Below are 10,519 nucleotides of genomic sequence, written 5' to 3' on the forward strand. Positions count from 1 at the left end.
AAAGAAAAAAAAATCCAAAGTTTATAGATTAGAGAACATTTAGGAAAAGGGAGGGGAACGAACCCGACACCAACTCAAAACTTTATACTCCCTCCGTCCAAAAATACTTGTCATCAAAATGATCAAAAGGGGATGTATCTAGACCTATATTAGTTCTAGATACATCTATTTTTGTCCGTTTTGATGACAAGTATTTTCGGACGGAGGGAGTATTTCCTCCATGAAAGAAAAAGATCCAACTTTTGAAAAGCACGTATGCGGGAAAGAACAAGACGAATCTAGGTGTATAAGTAGGGATGGAAATTTATAAAGTGGGCAAAAAAGAAATGGGAGCTAGGGTTGGAACCGAAAAAGAAAGAAGTGCGACCGTCGGATTTGGATCCAACGGCCACGGCGTGAGATGAAAGAAGAGAAAAGGGCGTCCTTTTCATTTATTTTATTTTCTAGGGGGTAAAACCAGAAGGCGTCCATCACTCTCCCACACCCTACTGGTACTGGTACTGGAAGAAGTTTTCCCCTCCGCCGCCGCCACCAATCCGCCTCCGCCTCCGCCTCCGACTCTAGCCCTCGTCGGACACGGAGAGGGGAGGAGCTTCCATACATATACTCCGGCGAGGCAGGGGAGAGTTCTCTTCAGGGAGAGGAGAGGGAGGGATGGCGTGGACGCGCTACCACGCCTCCTCGACGCATCCTCCTTCAATCCCCGCTCGCCGTCGTCCCAAGTCCGGCGCCGACGATGCCCCCTTTCCTCCATGGGTCCTGCTCGACGACCGCGCATACCTCGCCGGCGAATCCAACCACACCACGGCCGTCTCCCGCACAAGGCACGGCGACCAGATCCAAGCCACCTTCTTCCTCGCCGACCCGCCGCTCGTCTCCTACTTCGCCGTCTCGTGCGCCGCCGAGCTTGGCTGCGAGCCCAGGGTCCTCTACACAGAGGCCAACCTCGTCCTCCTCGTCTCGGTGCCCGGCGACCCCCGCAACGCCATCGACCCCCGGAAGAACGACTTCTACGTCTACGAGGTGGACGACGACGCCGGCGCCGGCGGCGGCCCTCCCAAGGCCACACTGACGCTGCTTCCGCACCCCCCGCCCGACTTGTTCCCCTTCCCTCGGGACAGATGCTACTACTTCCATGACTGCCAGGTAGGACTCCTGCGCCACCGCAGGAACTCCGACGGCGGCGGCGGCGGCGGCTTTTATCTTCGCCAGCACCGTCCCAGAGCCTATGACGCCTACATCGTCGCCGCGCTCTGTACACGGCTAACCTTCCCGGAGACGTTAGGCCTTTACACCTACGTCTCCGACACCGAGGTGTGGAGCAGCAAACCAGCCTCATTCCCAGACGGCGGCAAACTGCCCCGAGCCGCCCTTCGATGTGATATCACCATCGGAGGAGAAGCCGGCACCATGGCCTGGGTCGATCTCATGCGGGGTATCATCCTATGTGATGTGCTCCCACTCGACGACGACGCCAAGACGCTTCGCTACATCCCTCTGCCGGACCCCATCCGGCCAGACGACACCATCGACGAATCTGGAGGCATGTACCGGGACGTCGCCGTCGTCGGCAGCCGCATCAAGTATGCTGAGGTGAAGATGCACGTCAGGCCGGGCTCGGCCGGCCCGAAAGGCTCCTTCACCATCGATGGCTGGACCGCCGTCGTATGGAGCAGGCCGGCCAATTCCTTCAAGGAGTCGACCACCTGGGGCAAGGACCATGAGGTCCATGCTCACCAGGTCTCTTTCGTTGACGGCAAAAACAAGACGGCGCCAGGCTTTGAGTTGCTCCCGGCTGTGGTGGATCACCAGGGCAACCCGCAGCCGACCTTGGTGGGGATCCACGTTGGCCATCCCAAGCTCAGCCTGAGCGTCGGTGACAACACCCTTTACTTGATGGCCAAGGTCAACCGCTGGTACGACAAAGCATGGGTGATCGCTGTCGACATGAAGAACAAGAGGCTGCGGGGAGTGGCCGAGTTTGGTGGAGCACCAAGGTGCTCGGCGTTTCTCCATGCCTATAGGCAAAGCAGGATCTCGGAGCATCTCAATGTCTCCCAAGGTAAAACTAAATCACTTGCCTTTATCTGTTCTACCATCACCTGCGTGCCTAGTTGTAGGTATTCAACCATCATCATGTGCGTGCATTGCATGCCTAGCTAGTTGTTGTCTGATTTAAGATAGTGCTGCCCAGCGGAATGCTGGTATGTATAATATATGATTTCAAAATAGGGATCAAAAGTTCCCTGTGCTGCTGCTGCTGCTGCTGTATAGTATAACAAAAGGAAGAACAACTTGACTTGAATTCGTTGGTAGGTCTCTAATGCATTTTGCAGTCCGTCAGGTTTAATTATCACTAGCAATAATGGTTTTCCATAGAAAGGAAAGTAAAATTTCTTCCATGGGGAACACTGTCGCTGGTCTTATAGATTTTACTGTGTGTTGCAGAGATGCGCGCTCATCGGTTGATGTTTCTTATTTTGTTTTGTGTGTGTTGGCACTGCCAAAGCGTTGGATTTTGTTTAATAACTAGTTTAACACGCGTATGTTCCAACTTGATGTGAGTGAACATGTCTTACACCCCTTGTTCCTAAATGTAAGACGTTTTGAACTGCCAAAATGTCTTACATTTAGAAACAGAGGGTGTAGCAATTAGTTGTGATTGAAGCAACCAACAACCAATCTATAACCTGGGAACGGATTTTTTGCTCGTCAGGTACAAAGAGTCACCTGAAACGACCAGGGATGCCACTGCCACATGGAAGCTCTCACAAGAAGCCAGAGATCCCTCCACATCATGTGATGCATCACTGTCCCAGTGGACAAAACCCCAGGGCGACATGGCCCACATTTCCCGCACAGACTATTGATGATGAGGATTATGATGATGATGAACGGACAAGGATGGCAGACGACATGGACTTGGAATAACTTAACTTATGGTACCTAGCTAGCTTTTGTGTGCCGGCTGTCTCTTTTTACGTACCTCTTTAGTTAGTTAATACTCAGGATGGATGAATTGAAAACATTCAAAACTTTGCTCCTTCAATTCGGTCTTGTGCTGTTTAGCTGTTTTGTTTGTGGCCAGGCCACTCTGTCGTGTAGGTGCTGCTTTATTTACTTTTGAAATAAGAGTATTGATTTCCAATTTCTTGTCCGTTGAATGATCCTGTTTTGTGCTGGATGTTTTGACATGGAATGCATCCCTGCCTGTAAAACCTCAACCTTGTTGTTCCATTGATTCATCATGGAGGAATAAGGAGCTCCTTTTTTTTTGGGCAATAAGGACTTCTTTGATTTGTAGGATTCTCAAAATGCAGGAATAGGAAAATACCACTAGTAATAATAGTTGTATATGGAAAGGAAAGTAAAATTTCTTCCATCGCAAGCTTTCTTGTTGGTCTTAGAGATGTTACTGTTGTAGAGATGCACTCATCGGTTGATGTTTCTTTTTTGTGTTGGCACTGCCAAACTGTTGGATTTTTTTTAGTTTAGCATGCATATGTCCCCGACACTACGTTATTCAAACCTGTACATGTCTTCATACAACAATCTATTACTGTAGTTTTTTGAACCAATAAACCAATCTATAACCTGGGAATGGTTTTTTGCTTCACAGGTACAAAGAGTCACCTGAAACGACCAGGGATGCTACTGCTACATGGAATCTCTCACAAGAAGCCCGAGATCTCTCCGCATCACTGTCCCAGTGTGGAGAAAACCCAAGGGTGAAGCAACCCATGTTTTTCGGACAAAGTATTGATGATGATGATGATTGGGCAAGGTCAGGAGACGGCATGGGAGTTGGGATATAACTTAATTTATGGTACCTAGCTAGCTCTTGTGTTGCAGGACAGTGCCCGGTGCCTAGAGTTATTTATCTGTCTCTTTTTGTTATGTAGCTCTTTAGTTAGCACTCCCTCTGTTCACTTTTATAAGACGTTGTAGACATTTCAGACAGTTCTCAAAACAGTTCAAACTCAGCTGTCTGAAACGTCTTATAAAAAAGAACGGAGGGAGTAGTTACTAGTCAGGATGAATAACAACATTTTAAATTTTGCTCTGATGCCTTTAATTTGGTCTTCTGTTTAGTTGTTGTGTTTGTGGCTGGGCACTCTGTTCTCTAGGTGTTATTTTTAGATGATTAATTTCCAATTTTCTTGTCTGTCGAATGTTCTGTCTTGTCCTGGATGTTTTGAGATGGAATAGAACCCTGCCTGTAAAACCTCAACCTTGTTGTTCAATTGATGCATCATGGAAGAATAAGAAGGTGATGGACTTCCTTCGACTGGTAAGCTGAATTTGTACAAACACACATCACAAGCTTGCTGCATCTTTTTTGGATAAAGTGGCTTTCATTTGTCACAAGCACATTACATATGAGATTTTACAGTGCTTGATATTCAGATTGCCTAGCTTTAATTAAAAGCATAGGACAGTCATCACCTAAGTGAAATTTTCTAGTACATCAAGCCATGCTAGGGCTTCCATTGAAATTTGAAGAATAAGATTTAGCTGCATTACTGTGAGCCCTGCTGTTAAAAACTCCCTAGGAAAATTGCTGATATTAGTCTGAATGTGTCTGGTGGAAGCGAAAAAACTCGCTAAGTGGCACCTGATCTCCCAATGCCCACGTCTGTTACAAATATCTATGGATGCTGCAGCCCGGGCCAAGGTCTGGTCATTCATGGTGGAGGTGACATCTCCTGCTGTGATCGTGGTGACCACCTGGGCAGCCACCTGAAGCGCCAAATGCATATGCTTCAAGTGGAGAGCTAACTTGCATGGTCATTTGGCTTACATGGTCAATGAGAATATTTAACATACTTGTAGCCATATCTGAACTAATTTATCATGCTTGTGTAGTAGCACATGGGCTCCTTGCTAGTGTTTGTGCATCGAAAAATCGAAAAGGGGAAAGTTGTCTCGGCCTTGCATCTTATGATGAACATAATCATTTCTATTAATATCAGTAGCAGTCATCTAGTATGATGGGGATGGTTCACAAAAAAAAGAGGAGGCCTCTTCATATTTTATTTTTTTTGAGAATTTCATGTCAGTTGCTAGTCTCTTTGGCTTATCTTACTAATACGTTTTTTTCCTTCGAAAACCCAAAGTTTTCAAAAGAAAGTGGGAACATCATAGTTTTTTCATATGACCATGGGCTCCCTCCATATGTACCGTCCCTCATAAATGGTAGGAGGATATGTCCTTTGGGTGCAGCCATTTTCAGACTGATATGATCTTTGATGTTGAATAAGCCTTTATGAATTGAGCATATGTCTTTTGGGCGCTGGAGCTCAGGAAGCTGGTCGCAAGGGCAATGGAATGAGAGCGTGGGAAAGATGATATCGCTATCCCTTGCTTTTATGGGTCTGTGAAAGGCCAGGAGTCCCTCTTGCTGCGCCGTAAAAATCTCCATGCCCCGATACTACTCCCTCCGTTTCTAAATATTTGCCTTTCTAAAGATTTCAATAAGTGACTATATACGGAGCAAAATGAATGAATCTACACTCTAAAATATGTCTATATACATCCGTACATGGTAGTCCATTTGAAATCACTAAAAAACAAATATTTAGGAACGGAGGGAGTAGATATCATTACATGCGTGGCATGATTCAAAATCTTAATGATATTCCACAAAATATGGAGCACGATCTCTACCTTGACGAGTCGTGCCAATGAGAAAACCGTCTCGGGCCGCGACTCGAGTAACAGTTACTGACCCGCCTTGGTATAAGTGGAGACGCTTTGAAAAAAACCCAGTCAGGCTATAAGCACTGTTCACACCTAGGCAGTTGGCCTTTGAGGCTAAGTTACCTCATGTTGAGGAATTTGGTTAAATCATGGTCGGAGGGGGGATTCCTTTAAGATTAGGCGCGATTAAAGCCCGATTAACAGGAAAAGATCCCTGATCATAAAAAAGAATCATCTAAGGGGAGAACTCGCCTGTCAAGCCAAAGACGACAAAGCTTAAGTCATATTTAAGAAGAAGATTGTCGTCCCCGGCGTCGAAGACCAGTTCAGGGGCTACCGACGGTGTCTCGGACTAGGGGGTACCAACCTAGTTGGTCCGTAGTCCATGGACCGAGCCTATGGCCCACCTTCTCCTAAGGAAGGACTCTAGAAGCCTCGCACTTCGGCGTGATCAAGATGGACTCTGCTGAAAACTTGGATGCATCCAAATGGATTTGTTGGCGGGACAAATAAAAATATCTAGAACCAGTTTTATATATGTGTGGGCCATTATCCAACTACCCTCACCAACTCACTCCGCGCTTAACTTATAAAAAAAATTACAATAACATTTTATTGTATGACATCAAATAATTTATTTTTACGCTTAACAGTTCGCAATTTAAGGTGATCATGGTTTTTACAAAAAAATAGCCAACTAAGAATTACCATGAACATTTTAAAATTCTCAATTTTTTTCCAAATGCATAAACATTTTTCATATTTATATTTTTTGTCCACCATTTTTTATAAGTTTTTTGAAAATCGGTAGCTGATTTATTTTTTGCTGAACCAGTAGAGCAGCAGGAGCAAAAAAATGAGTGAAAAAACATGAGAAAAAGCGTGTGAAAAAGAAACGAGCTCAGCCACTAGTGGGCGATCGAACTAGAGCTACTGGGCCGCGCGGCCCACGCGTGCTAAGGTTGGGCGAAATTACGGCTGATTGCCACTGCAAAACGTACTTGTTCAGTCGCGCTGTAACCCTAGCGCCGCCAAACCAGGCTGCACCGCACCCCGTCGCCGGCCGGCCGGCCGCCCATCATCCCCGCCGCACCTCTCCGCCGACGCCCTATCCGTCGCCCACCCCGACGTCAGCAACGCCGTGCAGGTAGCCGTCCTCGCCCGATCTCTTCCTCTTCGCCGGAGCTCGCCCAGTTTGATGATTTTCTCGCTCGATTTGCAGTTCCGCCGCCCCATGGAGGAGGAGGAGATATCTGGGAAGGAGTTTTTGAGGCCGGACAACTCTCTCTCTCTTGCGGAGGCGGAGGCGGCGGCCGCGGCCAGTCGACTCACCGACGACCTCATCGTGGAGATCCTGTCCCGGCTCCCCTTCCGGTCCGTCTGCCGTTTCAAGTGCGTCTCTAAGACCTGGCGTGACCTCATCGCCCACCCCGCCCACCGCAAGAAGCTGCCGCAGACCCTCGCCGGCGTCCTCTACACCAACATCACCGGTGCCGGCGGCTATCGCTACCACCTGGCCGGCCTCTCGGCCGAGGCCGACGGTCTTGATCTTGACCCTTCACTCACGTTCCTGTCACATACGGAGTACAGGGACTTCGGGCTGGTGCGCGCCTGCAATGGCCTCCTCCTCTGCTCCTACGAACCGGAGGAGGGAACCGTCCGTTTCGTCGTCTGCAATCCCGCCACCCAGAGGTGGACGGAGCTGCCCCCTCGCCCGCGGCCAAACACATGCCGCTATTACCAGCAGTTCCATCTGGCTTTCGACCCAGCAGTCCCGTCCCATTTCCACGTTTTTGATTTCGAGCGCGCCGACAACTTGGGCATCACAGGAGTGAGCATCTACTCGTCCAGAACCGGAGCCTGGAGCCAGAGTGATACTGGATTGGTTGAGGATGTTGTAATGGTAGGTCAAAGTGTCCTGGTTGGGGGTATGCTGCACGCTGTTGGCAACCTGCTTGTGGGTGCAGACAGCAACAATTGGGAAGACAAGACTGTGCTGGTGGCTGTGGACATGGAGGGCAAGGAATGGAAGACAATCTCCGTGCCATGCGGCCGGGATTATGGTATAGTTGGGTGGTCACAGGGGTGCCTGCACTATGCTGCTATATCTCCAGCTCCTCTCACTGTCGGTGTTGACGACGATGAGGGTTCACTCAACATGGCTGAAGAGGTAGCTATCTGGCGCCTTGAGGATTATGATAAACAGCAACGGGCCCTCAAGCATAGTTTCAGAATCGATAAGGTGCTGAACCTAAATGAGGTGGACTACCGGCTGGTTGGGTTCCATCCCGATCACGACACCTTCTTCTTTGTCAGCAAGGGTATTTGGGAGGGCGAAAAGGCTTCATTGGTGTCGTGGGACATGCGGCGTCGCCAACTCTCTTGTGTTCTCCATCTCGAGAAAAGCAGTGTAGCGCCGTATCTGCCTTATGTTCCTCTCTTCTCATCGGAGCCACTAGCAGATGCAGATGGGCACTAATTCAGTTCGCTTTGTGCTTGGGCTTGCTCCGATCAATGGAATAAGCATGTATGTGTACACCTGCACTTCTTAATCTTCTTGAATTGTGTTAGTCACTTTGTTCTGTGGGGCTAAATTATACTACTGTTATCCAGCTTTCTTGGCCATTGCATGCCGTGATTGCGGTTGTACTGAATCCTAGTATTAGTGAGTGCTACTTGTGAACTTTGTTTTGTTCCTTTTTAGTTATTATATGTTTGCTGATGCTTACGAATTCAGTCTTGTTTCGTAGATGAATTCGGTCTTATGCAGCAGACAAGGTCATGAAATAAGTGCATAATGCAAACTTTGCTGAGAAGTTTCTTGCTTTGGTGCATATGTGCATTTGATTTGTTTCACTCATTCATCAGGTGACAAACTAACGGTTACCATGCAGGGTTGTTCTTCAAGTATAGTGGTATAACAGATGTTGGGATAGTCCTTATTGCGACACGAATTTTATCATAGCACTCAATTTCAGCAGAAATATACGGAAGAAATTTTGTACAGGTTGGTTTGACAGGTTTAAGCTGACCTATATTGGGAAGATTGCTCTCCAGTTAACACGGACAATGTAAAACATAGCATAATTTAACCATGACAATTTAACATGTTCCCTTTTTTTGAACTGCCTGAAGGTCCTACTAAAAGATGGTTTTTTTTTTTAGAAAAAGGTTGTTATGTCAAGAGAAAGAGGATGTTAAAAAGTACAATCTAGTGAAATCAAAGGTGTTTGTAAACCTAAGGATATGGGGCTCCTGGGATAGTGGATTTAAATATAATGGATATTTGTTTTACTTTGTAAATGGATCTGGATAGTTGGAGAATGAGCAAGGTATGTAGCAGTCCATAGTTAGAAATAAGTATATTGATAAATCTACTTTAGGAGCTTGTAAAGCTAAGGCTGGTCAATCTCAATTGGGGCTGGGCATTCTGAAAGTTGAACCTATTTTTTCAGTAATATAGAAAAATAATTGGTAATGGTAACAGAACTAGGTTATACGAAATGTCAATTTCTCTGTTGCAAAAGCATTGCATGAGAATGTGAGTCTCATTAGATTTAGAAGGACTCTGTGGAGATAGACTGCTGTCATGTGGGCTGAGTTTAAAGCTTTATGTCCAGGTATCCAATTGACAGAAATTGAGGATAAATGTTTTTGGACTTTAAGTAAATCTGGCAAGTTTACTGTAAGGTCTCTGTACTCTAATTTGAAAACTGAGCATGTATTGTGGCGTCACAGCAAGATGTGGGAAGCTAGAATTCCTCTAATAATTGAAGGTGATCATTAAAACTGTAATACGTTTAAATGATATGCCTAGTGGAGTAGAAGATTAGATTTTAGTAGCTTGATTTCCTAGAAAAGTAAAGAAGGTGGTGGCTGTGCGTGTAGCAACAATTTTCTGTACTTTATGGAAAGCCAGAAGCACAACTAGCTTTAATCATGTTTACCTGCGCGATCATAGTGTGATTGTCTATCAAACTGCTCATTGGCTGTCATATTGGTCTGATTTGCAGAGAAGGGAAGGGCGTCGAGCTAACTTTGGTGGTTGTGGACTTCTTCCATGCGGGCAGGGGATGGGTGGTATGATGCTATATGAGATACTTTTGATACATTGTCGTTGCCTTTATCTGGACGATTACCCTTTATATGGATGAGGGGGTCATGGGTCGATTACCCTTTAATTGTGGTTTGTGTTGGACTCTGGTTATCTCGTTTTGAGCTGGTGATCAGTGTCGCGTTATGGGCACTTCCATGGGTGTCTTATTTCTTTGTTCTTCTGGATTGATACATGCATTCTTGTTGGCTGGCAGTATTTATCAGTTTCGTTTCAATTGAATGAAATCGGGGGTAAAAGCTCTTCAATTAAAACAAAAACAAAAACTTCACCATTAATGACAAGAAATGTATAGCAAGGTCGGGACTGTCTTTTTGACAAGAAGAAAAAAGAGACAGGTCAGACTCAAAAATCTGTTCAGTCCAGCTGGCGTTTGTTGCTTCATGGAAACCACTGTTCAGTTGTTCTCTTGGACAAAAGAGCAGAATTCTGGCAATCCAACCATTATCAACCTTCTAAACTATTGATATAAAAAGTTCATAAGAAAAACTATTCAAATTCTAGACTCCAGCCATATCTGCCTTGGAACCTTTGTACTGCAAAAAGAACAACTTTTAGCATGATACTTATTTTCTAACATGACCACAATACTTGTCAGTTCCTGTTGAAATTTTTACAAACATCCGAAAGACATATCATGTAGAAATCTCAGAAGGATTTTGCATAGAACTATTATATATTTATGCAAGGAAATATAATGGCCAG

At 46.0% G+C, this 10,519-nt stretch overlaps 2 protein-coding genes across 2 annotated transcripts; both read left to right on the forward strand.

Moving 5' to 3' along the window:
- The first annotated feature begins 455 nt into the window (after positions 1 to 455).
- LOC123156559 (uncharacterized) lies at positions 456 to 4,091 on the forward strand. The gene is made up of 3 exons (XM_044574711.1): positions 456 to 2,062; positions 2,717 to 2,942; positions 3,620 to 4,091. The coding sequence occupies exons 1-2, from the start codon at positions 655 to 657 to the stop codon at positions 2,929 to 2,931; spliced, it is 1,623 nt and encodes a 540-aa protein (XP_044430646.1). The 5' UTR covers positions 456 to 654; the 3' UTR covers positions 2,932 to 2,942; positions 3,620 to 4,091.
- A 2,592-nt stretch (positions 4,092 to 6,683) lies between these two features.
- Positions 6,684 to 8,436, forward strand: LOC123158088 (putative F-box protein At2g16220). Its single transcript, XM_044576216.1, has 2 exons — positions 6,684 to 6,847; positions 6,923 to 8,436. Exon 2 carries the CDS (start codon positions 6,935 to 6,937, stop codon positions 8,177 to 8,179), a length of 1,245 nt encoding a protein of 414 aa, XP_044432151.1. The 5' UTR covers positions 6,684 to 6,847; positions 6,923 to 6,934; the 3' UTR covers positions 8,180 to 8,436.
- Positions 8,437 to 10,519: the final 2,083 nt, after the last annotated feature.

The sequence above is a fragment of the Triticum aestivum genome, chromosome 7B (genome assembly GCF_018294505.1).
Source record: "Triticum aestivum cultivar Chinese Spring chromosome 7B, IWGSC CS RefSeq v2.1, whole genome shotgun sequence".
NCBI classification, from domain to species: Eukaryota; Viridiplantae; Streptophyta; class Magnoliopsida; order Poales; family Poaceae; genus Triticum; species Triticum aestivum.